Here is a 27,976-nt window from a genome sequence, read left to right as displayed (position 1 = left end):
TTTCGAATCCGGTGTGGTTTTGGCCCTCTGCCTCTGCTTCAAGCCTTGATATGTTTAATTGTGAAAATCTAGAAAGCACCTTTTAGATCGATTTAAACAAACAACAAACAGTAGACCACCTATTGAAATGCACCTCTACCACTCACAAGTGGAAAGGAGTGGGAAAAAACCCCTTGGCATTGCCGGGACAGTGACACTTATGCGCTAGTGGATGATAAACTGGTACGAACTTATCAGGCAGAATTACTGCAGTTCTTCATGTGTCAATGTCATTACTGCTACCCAAAAATATCGAGCCACCTGCAGTCTTGGGGTTCGAAACACACCCCCATAAAGGGCCTGAGTATGACTAACACACTGTGCATGACTGCAGAGAGGCTACGGGCTCTGTGCACCTATAGTGACTGCAGAAACACTGGTTATCTGCACGAGCCCGGGAGTTGCATTTCAGTGCTAGTTTACAGCAATCGTACTGAAGTCTTACAGCACAGGGGTCTGCTTGGAGCACAGCGGTGCAACAGTAGGCCCAACCTGCCCAGTTTCAATCCCTGAGTTGTAGAACTACATTAAATATATAACTACATGTTAAATATATAACTCGACATGTTTTCCAAAACTTTGTGTGTACTGATCAAATGTTTTACAGTTTTACTTCAAAGGATATTAATGGCATATATATATATATATATATATATATATGACCTCACCTAGGATGGCCACGACGATGTCGTCCTTCAGAATCTCGATGGATCCACGGGCAAGGAAGTAAAGGGCTGGGAGCACGTCCCCACAGTGCACCAGGGTATCGCCCGGCGGGGCGTGGGTGGACTTAAAGCGCATGGCCAGGGCCCGCAGACAGCCTTTGCTGGCTCCGCGGAAAGCCTTGCAGCTCTGGAGCAGAGTCTGGTTAAGGTGCAGACAGATGTCGGCCTGCAGACACTCCGGGAACCCCTTCAACACCTGCCGAGGGATGGAGGGATGGACAGAGGAGAGAGAGAGAGAGAGAGATCCAGAGAGGGTGAGAGCTGGGGTGTCCCAGCATGCACCTGGCACCGGCCCTTCCGTTCAAGACACTTTTTTAAAGAGGAAATTTCTGGCCATAATTGTTTTAAATGGAGGGCTTGATTTTTTGGACAGGAAGTCCAAAAAGTTGAAACGGAACACAGCACAGTTGCCATTTGTGTTGTCCTTTGGTTTTCAAAACTGTTCTGTACAGAGTTTGTTCTGTTTTGTTACTGTTGGGGTTTCAAATCTAAATTAATAATACATTTGTGTCAGATGTGTCATTACAGGAGTCTCAAACAGAAAAACGGCAGTGTAGGCAAAAACAATTCCGAAAAATTGTAATGCATAGATTTTTTTTTTCATTTATTTGTTCACTGAATTTATGGTTATTAAAAATATAATGAGAAGAATATAGTAATGAATTAAATATATTAAAATAAATAAATAAAAATAAAAGAAGGGGTAAAAACTGGGAATTTTGTGAACTTTAAAAACTAGCAAAAGCACACCAGCGCAGGGTTTGAGGAAGGAAAACCTCCCCCATCACTGAGCCTTTCACCTCGTGAGAGCCCGAAAATCAGCTCTTCTGTCTAAACATGAGAGAACATGACTGAAGAAACAGGCTGGCTAGCAACAGCAACAGAAAAGCCGTAACTTACCTGTAACGCACCCTACAGCCTACACTCCTTCCCTGTGTGAAACCTATGCCTAGCGACGGATATACTGGTGACAAAAAACCTCTTTAACTAGCTAACAGAACAGTGTACGGACGATAAGTCCTGTTTACGAAGCAACAGGCATATGTGAGATCTTATTGCCTTCGTTTTGGTGGAAACGTGTCATGCTAGACGTCCTTTAGGAGGGAGACAGAGGAGATTTGGAAAGGAAAGGGTTAACAGCATTTGGCAAGTGCAGGTGTCCTCGGCAAGCTCGCGAGTGGCAGTGCAGAAGGCATGACGCCAACCCTCGTGGCCAGCTGGGCCCTTCAACGAGGTCTAGTGGTAACGAATCTACCAGAGCCGCCGAACGTCTGTACTGCTCACTGAAGCTCAGTGCTCATCTATTAAAGATGCAATATTACATCTGCGTACCAATAATAGAATAGTTTAATAGTTTAACTAATAATGGAATAGTTATTTGTACCTCCTGTTCTTACCAGAATATTGAAATCCCAGTGAAGCGGGCAAAAGAAAGACACACATTGATCAGCTCAGGCAAACATACACAGTTCATAGCCTCATTTACAGCACAGTATTTTCCAAAAAATGCAAATTGCAGTTATGAGTAATTGAGGGTTAAGGGTCTTGCTCATGGGCCCCAACGGTGGGGTTTGAACTGATAACCTTCTGGTTACTAGTCAAGTACCATAACTACTGAGCTACCACTACCCGCAGTCTACTGCCCCCCATCGATCAGCTGTAGTTTACTCTGGAGGGGCATTCATATACCATGTTCATGTCGATGCCGTTGGTGTAGGTCCACGCGTGCTGGAAGTATTCCTCCAGCCTCTGCCGGAGTGGGTTCGGGATCTGGTGGAAGCGGATGAACTCTCGCACCCGGAGCATCTGCAGGTGGTAGCGCGCCGTGCCGGAGTACAGCCGCTGGATGATGGCTGACACGTTCCCGAAGATGCTGGCATACATCAGGGCTGGGGGGAAGAGGAGATCGGGAGAGGTCACTGGAGGTCGTCAGGGTCGCTCTTAGTGTTGGGAAGAAAAGCCAGAACTTTTTTTTGTTTTTCTTGTGCGTCGCTGTTCAGTTTAGGATTTGTCTGAAATACATGATGAAATAATACACTGCTGGATTCCATGAAAAGGATAAAAATAAATATAGCGAAAGGAAAAAGAATTTTCTCTCTCTTCACATTTCCTGCAGATATGCAGATTGCAACATGCAGATTTAAATTGAGCTCAGAGGTGAAACCGGCACTACTCACATCCGATGAGCATGACGCAGATGGAGAAGATCTTCTCCGAGTTGGTGTTTGGGGAGACATTTCCGAAGCCCACACTCGTCAGGCTGCTGAACGTGAAGTACAGCGCTGTCACGTACTTGTCCTTGATGGACGGGCCAGAGGACGGATCGCTGTAGTTGTACTGCTTCCCGATGGACATGCCTAGGTTGTCCAGCCAGCCAATCGTGTCGCCCAGATAAGGCTTCTCCACATTGCCGATGGCATACCAGATGCAGGCCAGCCAATGGGCGATAAGTGCAAAGATGCACATGAGGAGCATGAGCACGGCGGCGCCGTACTCCGAGTAACGGTCCAGCTTGCGTGCCACGCGGACCAATCGCAGTAGGCGAGCCGTCTTCAGCAGGCCAATCAGAGTCGTGGTCTGGGGGCGGGTCGAGGGTGCAGGGTGATTAACAGACTTAAATACGTCTCTGTGAAGTGTTGTGCTCTTTATCATTCTTGTAGAAAACAAACCTTTGCCAAAACACTATGACACAGTTAATGCTTCCTTCCGTATCAAGCCTTTTAAGACGTTATGATGGAATTGGATTGAGTAATCTGAAGCAAACTTCAATCCAATACAAACTTTCTCAAACATAAGAAAAACATGCCTCACCTCCTCTGACCCTGATCCAAATATGAGAAGGTCAAAGGGGATGGCCGCCACCATGTCTATGAGGAACCAGCCTTTGAAGTAGTGCACGGCGATTTTGGTCGGGTGGCTGACCACCTCCTCGTTGGAGTTGACGTACGTGGTGCGGAAGTTGATGAGGATGTCCACGATGAACATGATGTCCACCATCAGGTCCACCACGTTGAGTGGACTGCAGGAGTAGCCGCACTCACGCCTCTTATGCTCCTCCACGTCGTTCAGCAGGAAGGCGGCGCTGTACGGCGTGAAGATGGCCGTGTAGATGACGAGCAGCAGGATCAGCCAATCCCACACCGCCTTGAAGGGGCTGTAGTGCAGGATGGTGAACTTGTCGATGCGCGGCGTCTGAAGCTTGTACTCCGGAAGTACGTCGGCACCTAGCGACAGCACCTGAGGCAGGCAGAACGGAGAGTGTAACCATGGCAGCGCCTGAACACACCGGCCAATCAGCTGTAACTTCAGGGACAACCAAGACAACAAGGCTCACACAGCTATTGGTATGTAAATACCGTATGATTCTTTGGTAATTCAATTCATGTGCCCCACTTGATATCTGCTTCAAAGGAGTAGGGAATAAGGGACTAAGGTGAGTTCAGGATATTCTTAATCTGAAACTATAACCAAATCTTGTGTGGTTATAAGTGTGTGAAAAATCTACCCATGACATGTACATTAAACATTAATTTTTTCGAGAATACCAAATGACTTTTTTACTGAGGTTCCTCTTTGTGACACGCTCCTCAGTCAGCGTGAGGAACCTGGCTGTGCATTCTGGAGCGTCTGGATAAGTGTCACGTCCTCCCGCCCGTGTTTCCTTCTGAACACCTAGGAATAGGCATGTCTGAGCGTCCTCTTTAGTCAGAGACCTGAGAGTGTCTGACGGCGTGTGTGGGAGGGGATGTTTTAGGACTGTCCCGGCATTACAGGGATAATTACCACAGCCATTCTCCTCTCAAGTACACGGAGGGAGCGAGGGATAGCGGGGAAAGAGAAGGAGAGTGGGGGAGAGAGAGATGGAGAAAGAGAGACAGACAGAGTGAGGCTTCGAAGACATGGCAATTACTGTCACAGGAAGCAGGAGGAAACTATCAGGAATAGAATCATCCTCTCATCTCTCTCTCTCTCTCTCTCTCTCCCTCCCCCTGCCTCTCCCTCTCTCTCACTTTCTCTCTGCCTCCCTCTTGAATAATAATCTGCAGGCTTTGGCAGGTCAAAGGTTGCGCTTTAATGAATTCTCCTCTCTGATGCAGTGTGGCGACAGAGGAAGTGGAATCGAGTGGGCGTCGGCTAATTATGTCCGTGACCTATAACAAGGCTCAGAGCCTCCCAGTCCCACCCTGATCAGAGGCAGTTTCATCACCACAGATCTAATAGTGCTGGAAATCGGAGCTATTTCTGATGCCAGTCTGCTGACCGGCCATAACCGAGTATAAACGGGATACATGTCAGGTGTGGAACATGATTTTAAAAATGTGTGGTCGCAAATAAAGTTTGTGTGTGTGTGTGTATGTGTGCGTGCGCATGCGTGCATGCATGTGTGTGCACACATGCTGTTTTACAAGTGTTTGCAATGTAACTGGTTGTATCCAGTGAAGTGTGGCTCTTTTCTCTGTGCTGAGGATACTCCCATACTGCACAGTTTTTTCGTTCCAGCCTCAAGGGGTCGGACATACAAGGTGGATAAATGTTTATGTTGCTATGCGACTGTGATAAAGATATTCCTTACAATATGTATTAAAATCACATGGCCTGAATTATTTTTATCAAAATGGTTTACGTTTGTTGGTTTGCGTGAACGCGTCAATTCATCAGAGCACCGGCATAGCTTCTGCAGAACTGCCGAAGTCTGTCAGGATGCTCCCAGCACAATAAGGAAATAGGAATTTGTTAAAAGGCTAATTAACATAATAGAGCGCTATGCGATGTGGGTATTCCAAAAGCCAATATTGTGATAACATTTAACAAACGCTTTCTGCAGACTTAATGCACAATGAGCCCCCCCCTCCCCGTTTCTGTCTGCTAATGAGCGTATGATGATGTAGTTAGGGAAGAGAAAGTGTTCTCAGATAATGTCTCAATCAGGGGCTTGTGGGAATTCATTTATTATTTTTTTAAACCTGCTCATGCAGCTGTAGCCATTACTGTTTTCACAAGCTGCTAGCTGAAACTGTAGCTGAAAGTGGTAGCTGTAGCTGTATCTGAAAACTAACTAGCTGTAGCTGTAGTTGAAACTGACTGTAGTTGACATTGTACCTTTAGCTGTAGCTGTAGATGAAACTGACTGTAGTTGACATTGTACCTTTAGCTGCACATGAAACTGACTGTAGTTGACAATGTACCTTTAGCTGTAGCTGTAGATGAAACTGACTGTAGTTAACATTGTACCTTTAGCTGTAGCTGTAGTTGAAACTGACTGTAGTTGACATTGTACCTTTAGCTGTAGCTGTAGTTGAAACAGACTGTAGTTGACATTGTACCTTTAGCTGTAGCTGTAGATGAAACTGACTGTAGTTGACATTGTACCTTTAGCTGCACATGAAACTGACTGTAGTTGACAATGTACCTTTAGCTGCAGCTGTAGTTGAAACTGACTGTAGTTGACATTGTACCTTTAGCTCCAGATGAAACTGACTGTAGTTGACATTGTACCTTTAGCTCCAGATGAAACTGACTGTAGTTGACATTGTACCTTTAGCTGCAGATGAAACTGACTGTAGTTGACATTGTACCTTTAGTTGTAGCTGTAGGTGAAACTGACTAGATGATATTGTACCTTTAGCTGTAGCTGTAGTTGAAACTGACTGTAGTTGACATTGTACCTTTAGCTGTAGCTGTAGTTGAAACAGACTGTAGTTGACATTGTACCTTTAGCTCCAGATGAAACTGACTGTAGTTGACATTGTACCTTTAGCTCCAGATGAAACTGACTGTAGTTGACATTGTACCTTTAGCTGCAGATGAAACTGACTGTAGTTGACATTGTACCTTTAGTTGTAGCTGTAGGTGAAACTGACTGTAGATGATATTGTACCTTTAGCTGTAGCTGTAGTTGAAACTGACTGTAGTTGACATTGTACCTTTAGCTGTAGCTGAAACTGACTGTAGTTGACATTGTACCTTTAGCTGTAGCTGTAGTTGAAATGGACTGTAGTTGACATTGTACCTTTAGCTGCAGATGAAACTGACTGTAGTTGACATTGTACCTTTAGCTGTAGCTGTAGTTGAAACTGACTGTAGTTGACATTGTACCTTTAGCTGCAGATGAAACTGACTGTAGTTGACATTGTACCTTTAGCTGTAGCTGTAGTTGAAACTGACTGTAGTTGACATTGTACCTTTACTTGTAGCTGTAGGTGAAACTGACTGTAGATGATATTGTACCTTTAGCTGTAGTTGAAACTGACTGTAGTTGACATTGTACCTTTAGCTGTAGCTGTAGATGAAACTGACTGTAGTTGACATTGTACCTTTAGCTGCAGATGAAACTGACTGTAGTTGACATTGTACCTTTTGCTGAAGTTGAAACTGACTGTAGTTGACATTGTACCTTTAGCTGCAGCTGTAGATGAAAGTGTAGCTGTAGTTGAAACTGACTGTAGTTGACATTGTACCTTTAGCTGCAGATGAAACTGACTGTAGTTGACATTGTACCTTTAGCTGTAGCTGTAGTTGAAACTGACTGTAGTTGACATTGTACCTTTAGCTGTAGCTGTAGATGAAACTGACTGTAGTTGACATTGTACCTTTAGCTGCAGATGAAACTGACTGTAGTTGACATTGTACCTTTTGCTGAAGTTGAAACTGACTGTAGTTGACATTGTACCTTTAGCTGCAGCTGTAGATGAAAGTGTAGCTGTAGTTGAAACTGACTGTAGTTGACATTGTACCTTTAGCTGCAGATGAAACTGACTGTAGTTGACATTGTACCTTTAGCTGTAGATGAAACTGACTATAGTTGACATTGTACCTTTAGCTGTAGTTGAAACTGACTGTAGTTGACATTGTACCTTTAGCTGTAGCTGTAGTTGAAACTGTCTTCAAATATCATTTCATTCCATTTTATTTCATTTCCAACATGATTGTTCAGTTTGCCTGAATTTCTGTTCTAAAAACAACCTAATTTGTCATTTGGAGTGTGTGTGAATGTGAGTGTGAATGTGTGTGTGTGTGTGTGTGTGTGAGAGAGAGAGAGAGAGAGAGAGAGAGAGAGATAGATTCATTCTCATTCAGTGCTAAGGCTGTATGTGTAGGCACCGTCTGCAGTTTGGGTGCCAAGGCATAGTTTAATGAGTGTCCAACTCTGTAACTTTGATAAAAACACAAGGAATTGAAGGGGCCGAAAGCAGCCATCTGTGTGTGATAAACGCCATCTGCTTCGATGCGGACAACATTACTACCGTGGCAAGCAAACACACTCAGCAGCAGAAAGGACATGGGCAGTAGACACTGGGAAACCAGGAGTGTGCAGGAAGGTGTGTGTGTGTGTGTGTGTGTGTGTGTGTGTGTGTGTGTGTGTGTGTGTGTGTGTGAGTGACAGGTGGTTTATTTAAAGCACTTTTGAACACACACCTGCAGTATGTGGGTTTAGCAGCATCTGGTAAAAATGTACTGCTAGTGTCCTGACTGCCTATTATAGTAGTTTTTTTTACGTTTGCTCACACACACACACACACACACACACACAAAATGACAGACAGGTAGTGAAACCTGACACTCCAGGAGCAAAGTCTTAGCCCAGATCTGCACACCTCTAAGCACTTTCTAAGTCTCACACTTTTTTGTAGAACACCTCCCACTTCCAAAACGCCACCCCAGAGGTAGAGGAAGAGGCGGGGGTAGACGTTGTTGGGGAGGCAGAGAAAGAAGACAAGGTTTAGCGGCGCTGGGTGGCCATGTTGCGCACCATGACGTGACACTTGAGATCAGCCGGACAGAGTTCTGCCCACTTCACCGGATATTAGTGTTAGGCCACTTTAACAAGAGTACAGGTGAAACCCAACTTTTCTCTGCTCTCTACAGTACAATGCAGCCCATGTTATACACTACCTCAGGACATCAGGGTACCTATTCACTGCATTACATGTATGAAACATGTTGTATAATGTCCCGTGATATTTTGCATGCATTTTGAGTGGTCTATATAGGAATGATCCTTTCTACATGTAACCAGTGTGGTGGTAACATCAAAATGTGTGCTGCAGTCACAAGGGACCTCCGACACCACGTCCACTTAGGATCTTACGACATGTGGGGAAGGCCCTCGATCAAACTGATCCAGGGGCGGATTCACCATTCAGGAAGACTCTTCCCTCACGGTCTTGCAAGAGAGGAATTTTCATTCTGATTCTGAGTGTATGATGCAACCTTTGGAGAGGTGTTCTGTGTGTGCATTTGTGTGTAGTGTTTCGACAAAACGAGCCATGTTTTCAAAATCGTGCTTAGGCAACCATAAAAAACACTGTAAGATGCCACAGTCCGCTGCCCTCTCTCTCAGGACCCGGGTAAGGGTTCAGGGACGATTGGAACTTGTTTTTTGCCAGTTGAAAGACGATACACAAAGTCCTCTGGAAAGTTCCAGAAAAAGCTGGAACACTGGGGGTTACAGTTTTGGGCATCATGGGAGGTACAAAAAAATGTGGTCAGTGCTTAGGACGGGCAACCTCTCACCTGAGTGACCTTCTCGGTCACGTTGTGCGTGCGATCTTTGACTTTCGGCGCAATGATGGTCTTCTCCGAGGACGGAGGTGAGGGAGGCCGTCTGTCGTTGGTCTCGGAGAAGTTGAGTGTGATTAAGGGGATTTTGTTGATGGTGCTGTACTTGGTCAGGTTGGAGTCTGAGGTGGAGCCCAGAAGACTGCATTTGAGCTGGTTGAATGGTCCTGGAGGAAGACACACACACACTCAGCTCCATCTGCTAATAACAATGATGCAGTTCCCACTTCAGGCCTACATTTTAGGAACCAAAGCACAGAACGAATGTAAATGCCACACCCACACCTCCACAGTGCAGACCTTACTCACTGGGACTTTAAATAGGACAATAAACAACAACAACAACAAAAACAAAACAACAGCAATCATGACAGACGAAAGAGGCATGCCGATTACAACACCGACGAATAAGAAAAGCTCAAGCCATACCCCCAGCCATCCAAGAGCGTGACACTAGCCAATCAGAAACAGCGAAAGAGAAAGGAGGAGGGGATTAAAGAATTATTCAGCCTGGGAAATATCAGTTTAGCATCTTGGCCTCACAACAGACCAGTGTGACACACAGAATTACACCAATTACAGGCGACGAGCTCAAGCATGCTAACTAGGTCCCCAGGCAGGCGCGCACGTCAGAAATAAAAGACCGCTACTGTGTTCCAGCCTAAGTACGAAACACACAACCCAGCGCTACAAAGCCGCACAGAAGCTACAGCTGGCCCTTGATCACGCTCGTGCTGGAGTCCAGAGGGAGAAAGACTAACATGAGTCCAGGTTTTAAAAAAAAGCATGAGAGTGAAAAAACAGAGAGAGACAGAGAGAGAGAGGGAGGGGGTGGGGGAAGAGAAAGGGAGCTTCACTCATGTATCAGTGCAGGACCCGCATACAAGATCGTGAGGACAGACACATGAAAGAAGACTCACACTCAAATGATCTATATCCTTCTCCCTCACACTTATGAACACACACACACACACACACACACACACAGGCAGGCAGGCACGCACGCGCACACACACACACACACACACACACACACACACACACACACACACACACACACACATACACCTCTGTGTAAACATCTGTCTTGTGCTTCCTGAGACGCTGGATGTTGAATTACAGGTTCCAGCTTATTGCAGTGGGTTTCCATCACTAGCATTCGTGATGTGTGTGTCACATGCGCGCAGACAGCCATGTTCCCCCACAGAGACCAGCCCATTACAGCACAGCAGCTCTGATACCTTTAATGCTATGGCCGTTGTCTGAGACAGCAGAGGGGAATAATGAAGAGGACAGAGAGTAAAGAGGTGAGGCACTGCTGAGTCCTTACAGCATGTGTGTGTGTGTGTGAGTGTCAGTGTGTGTGTGTGTGTGTGTGTGAGTGTGCATGTGTGTGTGAGTGTGTGTGTGTGTGTGTGTGTGAGTGTGTGTGTGTGCATGTGTGTGTGTGTGTGTGTGAGTGTGTGTGTGTATGTGTGTGTATGTGTGTGTGAGAGTGTGTGTGTGTGTGTCTGTGTGCGTGTGTGCTTGTGTGTGCGTGTGCGTGTGTGTGCATGTGTGTGCATGTATGTGTATGTATATGTATGTATGTGTGTGTGTGTGTGTGTGTGTGTGTGTGTGTGTGTGTGTGTGTGCGGTACCTTCACTAGCATGACGGTCCCGCTGCATCCACTTGGCGTGCGAGCTGGAACCCTCCAGGTCATGGATGGACGATGCTCTACGAAGCGTACACATGCTCCCGCGGGACGGGCCGCCTGACACGGAGCCGCGTGGCCCGGCCCCCTGCCACGCCCCCCGCGAGGAGGAGTGGTCCCGGGGCCCCGACACAGGCGAGGACGATCCCAGCAGACTCTGGCCGATCGGGGCCTCGATGTCGTTGACGTAGGAGGCGCTGTGGCTGTCAGCGACTGAGGGGTGGAGCTCACGCGGGGAGAGCGAGAGGGAGAGCGAGGAGGAGCCGGAGGAACAGGAGGAGCGCGGCTCCGGTCGGGCCGGGGCGTGCACGCTCACCTCATCCGGGTCCTCCTGAGGGAGCGACTGCTTGCTCACCCCCAGGATACTGAGGGGCGCAGGGAGGCGGAATCGGAAGAAACGACCCTTCCCTGGTGGAGAGAGAGATGGAGCGAGGCCTGAGAGTGTGAGGAGACAGACGCACACACTCAGACGGAGCTACGCCCTGTGGAGAACAGAAGGGTTCAAGGCCCACAAAATATTTAAAAAAAAACAACTGGACCAGATCAATGTTCTCGCTTGGCAGAAAACACTCTATGCCGAATAACTACCAAACATTTAAATCCTTCAGTTCATTTTTCTACCCAATTTTCTACGCATAATCCGCCCCCTCTCGTCTGGTCACAATTGAGTTGCTGATGAATAAGTGAGTAGGGCTTGTCACTGAAATGATGACAGCTGTGACCTGGAGTAACCCCTCCGCTGCGCCGAGGGACAGGGTGAGTCTCGAACAGGACGACCCCCGTGTTAGACACGAGCCTTTCTGATGGGGACAGAATCTGTGGCAACACCGCTGGCATACACAAACGAGCCAGGCGGGAGACGCACCTGAGACAAAAAGCCCCGTGTCTCACGCTCTCATCTCCAGCGCTCTCATCTCTCTCTCATCAAAGTGAAAATTGAATTTTTTAGTCTCCCTCTCTCTGTCTGTCTCTCTTGCTGTCTCTCAGTCTCTCCAGTCTACTCTCTTTATTGGGGCTCTCATCTCACTGAAAGCCTGCCAAGGGCACCACTCGGTGTGGTTAGCCCAGGAGAATCAGCCGAGGGAGGAACCTTCATCTGCAACATCTGCCGCTACCGAGACTCCTGCAGCTGAAGATTAGCTCGTCTAATTTTATACGTGTATTTTTGGAACTTGGAATCAGTAAATTGTCGAAACAGCCAAGTTCATTTCTAAATATCAAAAATAAGTTATTTTCTTTCACCTCCATCTACTATTACAGTGATTCTTTCTTTCTCTCTCTTTCTCTCCTTCTATCTTCCTGAGGTCTGCCCCCTGGTGGTCAGACCCCACGGCATCATTAATTAAATCAACGGTCAAACAGGGCTATTTATAACTCTGCCTCGATAAAAACCTCCAGCCTTGCGCTTCCTATAGGAGGCCTGTGGTCCTCAGAGCCACTTGTCTTTGTACAGTAGACACGGCAGCAGTGTACCGACAGCAAACGCCACCGGTGTTGTCTGGCATCGCCATGCAGGACAGGAGCAGGAAGATGTCAGTTCTTCATTCTTTGAGTGGCTCTTTGGTTTTCTGGTTCAAAGCTTCCCTCCAGTTTAACTCACTCTCTGTTGCTATGATACGGGCAGACATATTTGCATAGACTATTAATTGGATTTCATATCTGTGAAATATGACTTTCTAATACAGAGAGTCAGTTTCTCAGGCACACACTCGCACAGATTTCTGTGCAGCGCTGCATGACGGAGTCTGTGAGAGTGCAGTTATTTTAGACAGAGCACAGCATAAGGCACAAGAATTGTAACACTGTCACAGACTCCGCCCCCACCCTCCAGCTGCACCCCCCCGACCCCCACCTGACCTCACCTGACCTCACCTGACCTCACCTCATCTCACCTCACCTCCTGGATGGCCAAGACTCCCCTGACTTTGTCACTAAAGCATAAAATGATTTCTCTCCTACTCTCTTTCAACTAAAGTTTCTCTCTCCTCCTCTCCTCTCCTCTCCTCCTCTGCTCTCTCCTCCTCTCCTCTCCTCCTCCTCTCCTCCTCTCCTCTCCTCCTCTTCTCTCTCCTCCTCTGCTCTCCTCCTCTCCTCTCCTCTCCTCCTCTCCTCTCCTCTCCTCTCCTCTCCTCTCCTCTCCTCCTCTCCTCTCCTCCTCTCCTCTCCTCTCCTCTCCTCCTCTCCTCTCCTCCTCTTCTCTCTCCTCCTCTCCTCTCCTCTCCTCTCCTCTCCATACCTTTAAACAACCCCACCCTGTGTGTTTATTGTCTTCTCCCACTCCACCATCTCCTCGTAATGCAGCTCATTTCCCCTTAAAACCAGAAACACAAACCACACACTCTCTGGAAACGTTAATAACGAGAAAGAAAGAGAGAGAGAGAGAGAGAGAGAGAGAGAGAGAGAGAGAGAGAGAGAGAGAGAGAGAGAGAGAGAGAGAGAGAGAGAGAGAGAGAGAGAGAGAGAGAGAGAGAGAGAGAGAGAGAGAGAGATGAGGGGGCTAAATGCACAGTTCTCTGGTTACTCTACTTTGTAATATGACTGAGAGGAGAGGAGGGGAGGCCTCACTGTATTGAGTGCGGGAAGGGGGCGTGTGGTCGAGTCGCTCCAGTGAGTCCTCGCTTCCTGCCTCCAGGATGTAGTCGAAGCTCAAGATGAACATCATGACCACGCCCTCCTCGTTCTTCACCGGGATGATGTGGGTGTTGCACAGGAAGTCGGAGCCTGTGGGTGGGGACAGGCACCAGGCCATTAGCGCTCATCGCACGCTCACCTCGCGCGGTGCGCCGGACTGAACCTCGGCACTGGCCGCGCCACTCCCGCCATCTGCTGCGGAGAATGGACTCATGCTTCTTCCAGATGCGGCTCAAAATGTTCCCCATGACAGACTTTGCAAAAGCCAGATCCACTTTCCTTTGGTGGCTTTTGGACAAAGCGTTCGTGCGCGTCTGTGTGTGCGTGCGTGTGCGTGTGTGTAAGGCTTATTGTGTATGATAGCTAGTGCCGCTCTCCGGAGACTATGACAGTAGAGTAACCATGGAAACTAAAGGGCAAGTTGGCCCTTGAGGAACACACTCCATGCTTTTATGGCTCCTGCAAGTTTCTACCCGGCAGTCCGGCCTGTCCATGCTATCTCCCCTGTCAGATCTGATCTGAAAGTACTGTACTGTACTGTAACAATCCTCACACCCTCTTCACATAAGCCCCTTCATATTATTTTGTAACTTATTTTGTAAACTGTGAAAGGTGTGTAATTACAAGAGGAATAAGGTACTTGGGGTGTAAGGGGTTAATGATAGATTGGTGTGTTTTTTTCTTTCTTCTGCTCTCCCTTTCTCTTGAGCAGCATTTCTTTTTTATTCTCTCACTCTTTCGCTCTCTCTCTCTCTTTCCGTCTTTTCTCTCTCAGCACCCAGCTAGTTTCAGCCCTCAGGAGCCTCTCAGGCTGGCCTGCTGTCTGTCCGCTATACACCTGCCCAGTCTCCGCCTCCCTCACACCTGGCCCCGCCTCCCAGCTGCCTGGGCCCCACCTCCCTGGAGCGGCTGGTGTGCGGTACCCAGGGAAGAGGCCTCTCTCATGACTTATGCGCATGACAGTCTGTTGTGTTCATGTTTGAATCATCAGATCGATGCGGTGGGGAGGAGGAAGGGGGGTGGGTCAAAGGGATTGCAATCTCAGAGAGCAAATATAATTCCAGAAGAGTGTGTGTGTGTGTGTGTGTGTGTGTGTGTGTGTGTGTGTGTGTGTGTATGATTTTGGTGTGTACTTATATATAGCCCAGATTTTTCTTGTCCTGTGAGCTTTGCAGTCAAACAGATATTTTTGTCAGGTTGCACACACACACACACACACACACACACACACACACACACACGGCTGCCATGCATATCAGCTGTCCGGTTTTCCTAGAAGCAGATTACAAATATCTGCAGCGATGTCACTGTTACGGCAATGACGCGCTTGTGTAGAGCAGATGTACCGTCTCCAGCAGAGCGAGAGTTACTCCTGCATCTAACCACAGCACAGTTCTGCAGTCAGCCTTAAAAGGTCAATGACCTTTACACCAACAAGGTGAGAGGCCTGCAGAACCAAGATGATAACCTGACCCGGCCCAGGACAGTGAAGGCGACATATACAGGAGAACTCTAACTGAGCTAATCTGTTTATTTCTCTCTCTCTCTCTCTCTCTCTCTCTGTTTATTTCTCCCTCCCTCTCTCTGTCTCTATGAGTGATGAATGTGGTAGGTATGGTGGCTGTGTGGCAGGGTAAAGCACCATCACACCGTCCACTACATCACTGTCAGGGCTTAACAAACAGCACCCTGCATCCTGCAGGGAAGTGTCATCTCTTTAAAGAAAGAGAGAGCGAGAGAGAGAGAGAGAGAGAGGAGATTGAAAGAAACAAGAGAAAGACAGAAGGATAGAGGAGAGAGAGAGCGTGAGAGAGAGGGAGAGTTTCCTGTTCTAGCATCTGGTTTCTCGCTTCAAATGAGATCGTGGATCCGTGAAGGTTAGGAAAATCCATGAAACGGGAGAGCCCAAGAAATGCAGGAAAGGTTTTCTCCCCCTCTGGCTACTCCAGGATTCCAAGTATAAATTCTGTATGCCTCTCACAGAAGGTAGTTATCACTTTCTCTCTGTCTTTGTCGCATTCTTTCTCTCTCTACATTATTCTGTGTCTCTGTATCGCTCTCACTTTCTCTCTCTCTCCCCATCTGGTCTGTAACTGCACCAAGCTCAGTACTCCTTTACCTCCCACTACCACTTGATGGCTTGAACCTGTCATTGACTCTGTGAGGGCTCAGGGAGATGTCCTTCTGCAGGCCTGGGGCTCCTGTGCTTCCTGTAGTTCTCCCTGTGGTTCTCCCTGTGGTCCCTGTGGTTCTCCATGTGGTTCCTGTGGTTCTCCATGTGGTTCCTGTGGTTCTCCCTGTGGTCCCTGTGGTTCTCCATGTGGTTCCTGTGGTTCTCCCTGTGGTTTCTTACCGTAGCTCCTTACTCAGCTTCATTTTAGGGAACAGGTACACAACACGTACGGTATGTGTTACTGTACGTGTTACTGTATGTGTGTTACTGTATGTGTTACTGTATGTGCTACTGTATGTGTGTTACTCTTTGTTACGTATGTGTGTTACTGTATGTGTTACTGTACGTGTTAAAAACAGGTAACAGGTACACACCGAGAGATCCTTCACACAAGCAGCAAGACTTTAAAAACCAGGGGAAACTAATAAGCCTAAACTTCTCAATGGTTTGTTGCTTTTTCCTTCCGAGGAACCCTGTTACCACAGCAGTCATACACCTAAATGCCAGGAAAACCTCTGAACAAGCAACGGGAGTGATGCAGCTGTGTGCTTCCCTGAAGAAATACCCACAAGGACACTGGGAAATATCCCTTAATGGCGCACTAAAGGAATATGACTGACTGCCCTGCTATTGGCTGCCCTCTGCACTTGGGCTCCCCCCCTTTGACTAAGGACATAGCTGTGCTTCTTTTCCCTGCGGCACCGACGTGGGACCGCAGGACCTTGGGATCCCGTAGAGGGGCAGAGGCATCGCAGCGGGCCATTGGGATGTCTCTGTTTTAGTGCGTCCGGCGCAGGACGGCGGCGGTGTCACACAACCCGCGACCTCAGCTTCCACCGCCTGGCCGCGGACTCTCGTGGTTATGCGAGAGGCCGATCCGGTGTCAAGGTCGAGGGTGGCCTCAGAGAGGTCGAAAAGATCTGGCTCACGGGCTGTTAATCCGCTCCAGTGCAGCGCAAGCCACTGTTTCACTGCTTCTGGTGCCATTTAATGACAGAAAATAAGAGGCTATTGAGGGAATGCTTAGTGAAATTCAAAGACATGGTGAGGTTAGTGAGATAGGGAGCTTGACCATTAAGATGTAAACCGATAGCCTACAGTAGAAATGCCTCCAAATGGTTATGGTTAAAGCGCATTATAGTTTATGAAGCAGTATATCAGCATGTGTGGGGGACTGTTCTCCATGCAAATGAACCATGTTGCAATTAGTTCTAGTGTTAAAACGGAAACGTCATTAGATTCTATTTCCACTATCAATAATTAAACATATATAGGTCATGGAGATTTCTGAAGGAGTAATCCACACGCACCCTAAAGCCTTGCGTACATACCGGAGAACAAAGCCACACACACACCCACACACACACACACACACACACACACACACATACACACTCACTCACACACACACACGCACACACACACACACACACGTAGACGATAGGGTAGGCGATGAGTGTGTGTGTTGCATACACACACACTCACGCACACACACACACACACACGTAGGTGATAGGGTAGAGTGTAGCATACACACACACACATACACCACACACACATAACAATGTGAACAAAGGCCCTCGGGGGCTCCAGTTTGTCCGATCAGAAATAGTGCACTTCATCTAGGACAAAGCACACACACACACACACACACACACACACACACACACAAACACACACACACACACACACACACACACACACACACACACACACACACACACACACACACGTGTCAGACAGACGATAATGAGCAAGCTGGGACTGCTGTTTTGAAAATGAACAGATCTCTGACCACATAGTGTAGGTGTGTGTGTGTGTGTGTGTGTGTGTGTGTGTGTGTGTGTGTGTGTGTGTGTGCGTGTGTGTGCGTGCGTGTGTGTGTGTGTGTGTGTGTGCATTCATCTCTGGTCCTGTATTTCCTAGTCAGAGTGACTGTGTTGCCTGCAGTCATCTTGTAATCTCAGCCCAAGCCCCTGTAGTACCCAGCTCTCGGATGTCATGCTCCACGCCTCCTGCTGTCTGCACTCACACTGGTCTACAGACACCTGCACTCACACTGGTCTACACACACCTGCACTCACACTGGTCTACACACACCTGCACTCACACTGGTCTACAGACACCTGCACTCACACTGGTCTACACACACCTGCACTCACACTGGTCTACACACACCTGCACACACACTGGTCTACACACACCTGCACTCACACTGGTCTACACACACCTGCACTCACACTGGTCTACACACACCTGCACTCACATTGGTCTACACACACCTGCACACACACTGGTCTACAGACACCTGCACACACACTGGTCTACACACACCTGCACTCACACTGGTCTACACACACCTGCACACACACTGGTCTACAGACACCTGCACACACACTGGTCTACACACACCTGCACTCACACTGGTCTACACACACCTGCTGATTGCACTCACACTGGTCTACAGGCTCCTGCACTCACACTGGTCTACAGATGCCTGCTGTCTGCACTCACACTGGTCTACAGATGCCTGCACTCACACTGGTCTACAGACGCCTGCACACACACTGGTCTACAGATGCCTGCTGTCAGTACACACACTGGTCTACAGATGCTTGCACTCACACTGGTTTACAGGCTCCTGCACTCACACTGGTCTACACACACTTGCTGTCAGTACACACACTGGTCTACAAACACCTGCACTCACACAGGTCTACAGATGTCTGCACTCACACTGGTCTACAGATGCCTGCACTCACACTCGTCTACATATGCCTGCTATCTGCACTCACACTGGTCTACACACACCTGCACTCACACTGGTCTACACACACCTGCACTCACACTGGTCTACAGATGCCTGATGTCTGCACTCACACTGGTCCACAGACACGTGCACTCACACTGGTCTACAGACACCTGCACTCACACTGGTCTACATATGCCTGCTGTCTGCACTCACACTGGTCTACAGACACATGCACTCACACTGGTCTACACACACCTGCACTCACACTGGTCTACACACACCTGCACTCACACTGGTCTACACACACCTGCACTCACACTGGTCTACAGATGCCTGATGTCTGCACTCACACTGGTCCACAGACACGTGCACTCACACTGGTCTACAGACACCTGCACTCACACTGGTCTACATATGCCTGCTGTCTGCACTCACACTGGTCTACAGACACCTGCACTCACACTGGTCTACACACACCTGCACTCACACTGGTCTACAGACTCATGCTGTCTGTGCACAAATGGACTCATCAGGTCTCCCTGCAGCTGTGGTAGAGGCCCAGATCACAGACATTCACAGAGAGAGAGAGAGAGAGAGAGAGAGAGAGAGAGACAGAGAGAGCAGGAAAGAGGGAGACAGAGGTAGAGAGAGAGAGAGAGAGAGCAGAAGAGAGAGAGAAGGAGAGTGAGAGGCTGTTTGTCTGAAGCTTATTTGTTTCATTGAATTATGGGTAGTGTTGGTGTCGGGCCAGCGTCCACCGTGGAGCCCTGACAGGACTCACACGTGTAGATCCTGGCCACTGGAGCTGTGGTACGACACTAACGCCTGGGCACGACTCCGCAGAGGGCTGTTCTGTAATAACTCTGATTTGAAGAGCATTTTGTGTGGGGGGGGGGGGGAAAGAAAGAAGAGAGAAGAGAGTTTAAGAAGGTAGGAAATTCCAAATGGAATGTCAGTCAGAGGAGCAGGGACAGTTGGGAGGAGAGGGGAGAAGGCTCAGGATTCCTCGGGTGGAGATGTGGGAGCCGTGCTTCGGTGACTCAGGAGACCCAAACCTGCTGGAGCGGTGTGCCGAACGCGAGCTTGCCTCGAGCTTTGTTTCCGCTCGGGTGAGCATGTGCAGTGTTTGTGTTCGTGTTAACAGTTTCCACGCGCAGCCCAGGACTCGGCGTGAAGAGTGGAGCTGTACACCAAAGCTTCTTTCAACTTTACACCCGCCAAGAGCAGCACGCACAAGCTATAAATACATTATTCCTTTCTGACTCACCAGTTAACACACACACACACACACTCACTCACACATTCATTCTCTCCCTCTCTCTGCGGACACTGCGGTCTCTGCTGGGTGGTGGCGCAGGTTTTAGACCTGAGGGAGGTCTGTGCATGAGCCTGGGGTCCTACTGGGCTGGTGCTATACGCAATCGTCTAGCCGACATTCTTCATCTTGGGCTTCCTCTTCAGCATGGCCATCTGTTAAAGGTTTAATCACAGAGATAACCAACCAGCAGCCAGCTCATCTGCTTATATATATATATATATATATATATATATATATATGCTCTATATATATATAATGCAAACTCATATCACAATAATCACAGTACTGCACTGATAATCACTGTGACTTTAGACATTAGCTGTGTCCCGAAGAACTTTAACAGTGGTGTAGAATTTCAGTTTGTTTGTTTCAGTTTGCACCGTAAAATTTTATCCAGTTCTACACTTGTTTTTCGACTGTTTCACAGTTTTATGTATCTTGAAAAAGATCCAATTCAGCAGAACAGAAAGTAATATTTCATATTCATATAATTTCCTTATAAAGAGGGACCCCTATAGTAAGCACACTATACAAAACAGCGTGTAACCAAATCCATAACTATACAGCACAGAGATGAAAGAAGCAAGGCGTTTGAGAACTGAAGTTCTAAAGTGTGTGTGTGTGTGTGTGTGTGTGTGTGTGTGTGTTTCAGCCCTAGGTGGTTGCTAAGAGAAACTGGGATCACAAATAATTAATTATTGAGTTAGATGTTGGCATGTCTTTATCTGGTGCCGTCATCGCACAGACATACACACACTCAAACAATCATGCATAAATTCACACACACCACTGAATTCGGAATCGCATACTCTACCACACCTGCTGAGCAATAAAATAAAGCCCTTTGTTGCACTTCTACAACTCTCCCAGGCCCTGTGCGAACATCAGCATCCCAGGTGTGGGTAGATCCGTCAACCAGTCACGCGCCAGGAGGGACCCAACAGGCGCCATGGCAGCCTGCTGATTGGTGGCTTCAGTTCTCATGAATAAAGCTCATTAATCATGCAAACAGGTTGGCAGGCTGCAGGACAACATTTATTCATGAGTGAAACTCACATGTACAGTCGTGTCCGGATGTTCACACACACTCCCGTAACTGGAAACACGCCGAGCCGTTTACACAGATCTGGGATCAGCTTTGCGTACCTAAAATATGATCTTAAGCATTCTAGAGAAATAAGGGGGGGGGGGGGGGGCTGAGCACTGATAACTGGTCATTTAAGCAGCTTGCATATTAAACGCTTTACCCACGCTCTGTCACGCTCTCCGAGATACACCTGTCTTTCACAAATCCTGGAAACTTCAAAAACACAAGTGTGAAAATTTGACAGTGAGAAGCTCGAAGGACATCACGCGATACGTGGAGAAGCCCCCCAGGGAGCCCACAGAAGGAGATCGGGTCGAGTATGGCGTGAATGATAATGAAATCTAATTGCTCTGCTGCTGAACGGCACGGCTTCCGCATGGCCAGGGCCAGGAAACAGCAGCTGTTCCACACTGGAAGTAGCTTTGGTATAATTGTGTGCCGTCACACTCTAAAGTAATATAAATGCTAAATAAAGCACAGTGCATGTGGCCTTGGTCTGTGGGGCAAAATACAAATGAAGGTGTGTGTGTGTGTGTGTGTGTGTGATATCAAAGGGATATGAGAAAATGGAGGGAGAAAGGAAGAGACAGTGGGGATTTGGCGCAGTGTGAGGGAACATGCTCGAGTTACAAAGCTGTGAAATTTACATCTCCGTCTCTCTCCCTCGCTCTCTCTCTCTCTCTCTCTCTCTCTCTCTCTCTCTCTCTGTCTCTCTCTCTCCCTCTCTCTCTCTCTCTCTCTCTCTCTCTCTCTCTCTCTCTCTGTCTCTCTGGCTCTCAATTACAGCCTAATACATCTGACCAAAAAGCCTCAATTAACCAACTGGGGCAGAGGGAATCCAGGCCTCCCAAGAAGGATCCGTGACTTCCCTGCCCCTGGAACAGGAAACGAGGGATGAAACATGGGACAGGCTGTGCCATCCTTCTCTGCTCCCTCCAGCAAACGTCACTGCTGAGCCCACAATCCCCTTCTCCTCTTCCAGATCTGTTTCTAAAACATTAACAAAAAGCTGGCTGCAGCTTTTTAATGCTCTGCTACGCATTACATCTAAGAAATCCCCAACTTTTTAACGTTTTCTTATTTTAGTGATAATTAGAGGGACAGCTGTGAAAAGCCTAAGGCTCGCTTCCAAAACTTTTCTTCAGATGTAGATTTCCTCGGTTTTGGTATCACTATGGGGACGTGATAGTGTGGCGTGTAATTGATCAGCTCCACAATACAGTGACTTTAATTTCTTTCTGATGGTCGTTCACCGAGCTGGGAGCTTTGTTATTCCCCAACCACTTTAACGCGTCCCTAGTGCAGTGTCAGCAACGTGGTAATGATGGCGTGTCCCTGGACCGAAACAGAGCCATCCAGCGCAGGCTGCGAATAAGCTGGACTGGCCGACTCGATGCCAGTCAAGGACAGCGACTCGAGAGAGAGTCTGGGCAACAAGTCATTCCAGAAGATGACCAACGTGCTGAGCAAAGAGGTTTGTGGGAAGACTGACACTTTAACCACTGAGCTCAGTAACAAATCGATGAGCGCTAAGAATCGACGTTCGTCTGCTGTACCTGGGGCTCCGGAGGGGGCCACTGGATCCCACTCGATCGGATCCATCCATCGACTGCTACAAAGACGACTTCGGCTGGAACAGACGCTCAGATCGGATCATGCGCACAGCTCCCTTTGGGCTAAACCTAAAAATGCCCATTAGTTATTTGTAGCTAGAGTGCACCTCTATCGGCCCTGCGAGGAGGGAAGATCACTCCTGGTTTTCCCCTTATTATTCCAGCCCAGTAGCCGAGACACGGAGTTAAAACAGTGGCGTTAAAAACAGCAGCTCCGGGACCGCACAGGAATCCTGGACCACATGGCTCTACAACACAGCAAAGCTGAGACCTTCTTCACATCAGCGCACGGCATGGAATAAACGCAAAGGGATCTGATTAGAGTTGGCATGGCAACTCATTTGGGGAGATTAGCAAGGAGTGTGGGTTAGTGAGTAGGGAGGGAGACTTTGGTTTAAAAAGCTCATTTTTTAAAAGTTATACAAATATTTCCCCAACTTTCTCAATCTTTTTTTGTATTTTTTTTCTTTGTGACTGCACTTTAATCTAAATTGTGTTGCTTTCACAGTGTATGTACAGATATAGGCTTATATACTCACCAGCCATTTTAATAGGTACACCTGTAAAACTGCTCGTTAGCACGACTATCTAATCAGCCAATCACATGACAGGAACTCTACGCATTTAGGCATGACACCCTGCTGAAGTTGAAACCGAGTATCAGAATGGGGAAGGGGCTGCTGGGAAGGGACTGTGAACGTGGCGTGGATACTGCCGCTAGATAAGCTGGTCTGAGTATTTCATAAACTGCTCATCTGCTGCGAATTTCAGGTACAGCTGTCTCTAGGGTTTACAGAGAATGGTCTGAAAAAGAGAAAATATCCAGTGGGTGGTGAAAATACTTGAGTGAAAATATCTTGTTGATGCCAGAGGTCGGAGGAGAATGGCTAGACTGGTTTGAGCTGATAAAAAGGCGAAAGAAACTTAAATAACCACTCGCTACAACTGAGGTACGCACAAGAGCATCTCTGAATGTGTAACACATCTAATCTTGAAGCAGACAGGTTACAGCAGCAGAAGACCACACCGGGTGCCACTCCTGTCGGCTAAGAACAGACAACTGAGGCTACACTTTGCACAGATTCTCCGAAAACTGGACAGAAGATTAGAAGCTGGACAAACGAGTCTGATTGAGTCTTGAGTTCTGCTCTAACGTTTGGGCGGTAGGGTCAGGATTTGATGAAAGCGCGGCTCTGTCCTGCCTGGCATCCATGGCTCAGGCTGCTGGTACTGTTAGGGTGTGGGGGAGGTTTTCTTGGCACACTATGGACCTCTTAATACCAACCGAGCCTGGTTTAAACGCCACAGCCGACCCGAGTGTTGCTCCTGACCCTGCCCATTCCCATTCCGATGGCCGCCTGTAGCAACATAACGTGATGGCAAAGCTCAAATCATCTCGAACTTGTTTCTTGAACATGACAGTTCCTCAGAGCACTCTACTCAAATGGCACGATCACCAGATCCCAGTTCGAGAGAGCACCTTTGGGATGTTGTGAAATGGGAGTTTTGCATCATGGATTTGTAGCCGGGCAATGCAGGCATGTCAATATGGACTAAAATGTCTGAGGAACGTTTCCAGCACCTTGTTGAATCTGCCATGAAGAATTAAGGCAATTCTGAAGGCAAAAGTTGTTACTAGCAACACTTGTGTAACTAATAACGTGGTCGGTGAGTGTGTATTACACATGCTGGTTTGCACTGTAAACCATAGCTGTGACCGATGTGGTGCACCACCAGGGGGCGTACTGTCTCAAATTTGTTAGCAGAATGTTAAGGGCCTACATTGACCGATAAAATTCAGTAATATACTACAAGGCCTATAACATTTGTGAGCATAGCTTTATCTTTGGATAGGAAACTAGTCTAAAGAAATTGGATAATAATAAACTTTTATAGAGTGAATTGGTAAATATTTCACACTACATTTAATGCCAAATCTAGAGAGCCAGCAATCTTCATAAATAAAGCTATTTATTTATCCCATTAACTCTTCCTGCTGTTATAGAAGCCTAGGGCGGAAGGTAGACTGTGATCAACAAAACAATTTAGAACACGCCTATTATTTTAGCCAATATTTATGTCCCCTACTGGGACAAGTAAAATTGTCCGTGATGTTTTTGCCAAACTTCCAGAGCTGATCTCTCGAGTCCCTTGTTAGTTAAGAGAGATTTCAACTGATGGCTGGAACCAAAGCTGGACGAGTTCTCTGCTAAACCTCAATCGGGCCATCAGAGCGCTTAATCCACACAGCGAACAGTTTTCCTTTTGCTCACCACACTTTCACTCGGACAGACAAAAGACCATCTCAGAATCAAAACTACGACTACAATGCCAGAGTCTCAGACTGCGCCCCCCTTGCAAGGACTCTACTAACGTCTCGATACTATGAAACAAACAATATCATGGCATTTTATCATATGTGTGCTGCCAGGTGACCCTCTGTATTATGGAAAACATAAGCATATGTCAGAGGGCAAATGATTACCATACAAAGCAAGAAAGTTATCTGAAGGAAAAGAAAAACTCTGAACTCACTCTGCAGGTTTAATGTTTAGATAGCATTCTTGCAACATTTCCTGACGCTCATATATACGAGAAGACTTCAAGCAGAATTTGATCTTCCAGGAACCAACGTATGGAGATGATCGAAGAGCACAGGGACCAATCTGATAAAGCTCCGGTACACCCACCGCGGCAGCTATCCGCATCTCCACAAATAAACTAAATGCAGGTATTAACTGAAACCATATCTAATCCAAGCTTTAGAAATGGAAGTGTATATCACGGTGTATACATCTGGGGATTCTTATGACAGCTTGGCTGGGGAAGGCCTGGTGAAGGCCTGATTTTGCCAGGAGAGGGCCGTGCAGTGTGGCACATGTCCTGGCCAGGATGAGTATCCCGAGTTTGACAGGAAATGTATCAATAAATTGGCCACTTTACTGATCGATATGTTCCAAAGATCATTTGATTCTTTCAGGTTACCTCAAACTCTCACACACGCTTCAATATCCCTTGTCCCAAACGCAGATCAAGATGACTGCAGCGCATTTCATCACATCATCGTTGCACAGTGAAGACCATAAACTGCTTGCTAAAATGCTATTTGTGAGAAGATGGCAATAACTAATATTTCTGCAGATCAGAAAGTTTTTTATTAAAAGCAGACATGCTGTCTGCAATATCAGACACTTGCTTAACGTCATTTATACCCCTCAGCACGGGACACTCCAGAAAGGATTATGTGAATAAACCTCTTTTTTATTAACATTCATTAACATGTGCATTCAAAGTGCTGACCTCACCATCCTGCCACGCTCTCAATTCTGAGCTCCTTCATATCTGGGTACAAACTAAACCGCTCCAAAAATGAACCATTCCCATGCTTTCTTCCAGATGCTTCATACTATAATTTCAGGATTTATTTGGAACATAAGACACCCCCCCCCCCCCCCCCCCCCCCCGCCCAGATTATGCAAAACTTTATTATAACAACCAAAACTAAATGATCAACCATGCAGTTCTACTACTGGGTGTCCACCCTCTGTATTGTGCTATGCCGGACCTGTTCCAGTAACCTTCAGATCCTTCCAGAACGGCTCCAGTTAGAAGCTGCGTTGTGCCAGCTCTCCTCTCTACGGTCTATCCTACAGACTCCACAGGACCAAATATTCCCAGCAACATCAAAGATATCGCTGTTAAGACATCAATGAAAATTTGGAAGCAGTCCAGGAGACATTTTAACTCCAGTCTAACTCTTCTCCTGTCTGCTTCAGTTCTGATTTCACAGCAAGACTGAACAGGCCCTAAAAGATTTACACGTTGATGATACTTTCATATCCTTCCAATACTTAACAGAAAAGCTATCAATCCATAATATTTTTTACGATAACTGCAAATATGCAGTTTTGTCAACTAGTTAAACTCCTAGCTTTGGCAACCCCAGGCCCCACGTTAGCGAGTTCCCTTTTCTGATGGTTTCTGTCTGTGAGTCATTTTGAAGAGCACACTGTTCAATACGAAAGCCATTCTTTGAGCAGGAATAGCACGCTCCGGTTCTTCTTCCACGCTGACTCTACACTGCCAATTTCAAAACGCTGATCTTGTCGCTTTTGCACCTCTACCAGCAAGACGACTTATTTAATTGAGCTGGAAACGTCCTCTGGCCTGCACCCATCCAATATGGGTCAGAGTCGTCCTTCAATGTATCACCCTGGAGCAAATTCAATGCGCTCCGAAAGGATCAAATATAAAAAAAACTTGGCAGGCCTATTTTGCCTTTATCGAAAGCTGTTCTAGGCTAATGTTTCTGGTTTTTTAAAATCAGGGAGCCCTCACCTCCATAACCTCCGGGTGGACTTCTGGGACCATTATACATAAACCTTGTCCCAGCTACAGGACTGGCTGATGAGCTTACCACATAGCCCATGACTGGTTGCTCATATCTGTATTTAAATGAACAGAATTCGAATAACAGAATTCAAATCTGTGAATTCGGCAAGACTCTGAGATGAACAGCTGCTTTTCCCCCTTATGTTGTATCACCGTAGAGACAGCCGACCCAATCAAGCAACTGACTGGAATAGATGGCTAACACCTCTGCCTCCTGTATCAGTTCCCTCCCAACACACCTGATTAAAGCTTCAGTCCATTCATTACAGCCCGGAATCGCAAGAGCTGGAAGACTGGCTGGCAATCCTCACACGAGCCCTCGCTATCTTGGGGAGCGATTGTTCTAGCCTGACCTTCAGCTTCCCAACACACCAGATGACATCCCTGATACTAACGGACACACTTTCATTACTGCAGGTGTGGTTTTCCATCATGGGAACGAATCCAAAACTCAGAGCAGGCGCACACATTTACACATATGCTCAGGGACACGCACACACACACCCTACATGTACTTTGTCCCAGTGATCAGCGCTAACTCTTATTAGAATGCTGTTCTCACAGTATTTTCTCTCGCTCTCACTTTCTTTCCCTCTACTCATTTGTTTGAAATGTATCAGTTCTTCGCTGTCTTTGATAGTGCAGATTTAAACTTCTGACCCATGTCCTGCTGTCAGTCAGGCCCAGAGAAAACGAGCTGTGTACACTACCCATCAGCCTCATGTACAGACACTCACTCGCTCACTCACTCGCTCGCTCACTCACTCACTAACTGACTCACTCACTCTCTGGTGCTCACTTGCTCACTCACTCACTCTCTGGTGCTCACTCACTCACTCAGTCACTCACTCGCTCACTCACTCACTCACTAACTCACTCATTCACTCACTCACTCACTCGCTCTCTGGTGCTCACTCACTCACTAACTCACTCACTCTCTGGTGCTCACTCACTCACTCACTCACTCTCTGGTGCTCACTCACTCACTCACTC

The 27,976-nt window shown here is 47.3% G+C and overlaps 1 protein-coding gene across 2 annotated transcripts in view; it reads right to left on the bottom strand.

The window, feature by feature from the left end:
• Window positions 1–27,976, bottom strand: part of kcnh7 (potassium channel, voltage gated eag related subfamily H, member 7) — a 39,852-nt gene that overhangs the window by 7,551 nt on the left and 4,325 nt on the right. Inside the window, exons 3-11 of one of the 2 annotated variants that reach the window (XM_035526772.1) lie at window positions 13,583–13,738; window positions 10,964–11,425; window positions 10,565–10,585; window positions 9,753–9,776; window positions 9,279–9,490; window positions 3,576–4,001; window positions 2,942–3,341; window positions 2,454–2,653; window positions 708–960 (exon numbers count right to left, since the gene is read on the bottom strand). In XM_035526772.1, the coding sequence (XP_035382665.1) occupies window positions 708–960; window positions 2,454–2,653; window positions 2,942–3,341; window positions 3,576–4,001; window positions 9,279–9,490; window positions 9,753–9,776; window positions 10,565–10,585; window positions 10,964–11,425; window positions 13,583–13,738 (2,154 nt within the window). The remainder of the gene's footprint in view (window positions 1–707; window positions 961–2,453; window positions 2,654–2,941; window positions 3,342–3,575; window positions 4,002–9,278; window positions 9,491–9,752; window positions 9,777–10,564; window positions 10,586–10,963; window positions 11,426–13,582; window positions 13,739–27,976) is intronic. The other variant, XM_035526774.1, reaches the window with a different exon arrangement.

The sequence above is a fragment of the Electrophorus electricus genome, chromosome 1 (genome assembly GCF_013358815.1).
Source record: "Electrophorus electricus isolate fEleEle1 chromosome 1, fEleEle1.pri, whole genome shotgun sequence".
Taxonomy (NCBI): Eukaryota; Metazoa; Chordata; class Actinopteri; order Gymnotiformes; family Gymnotidae; genus Electrophorus; species Electrophorus electricus.
This window is presented reverse-complemented; position numbering and strand designations above follow the sequence as displayed.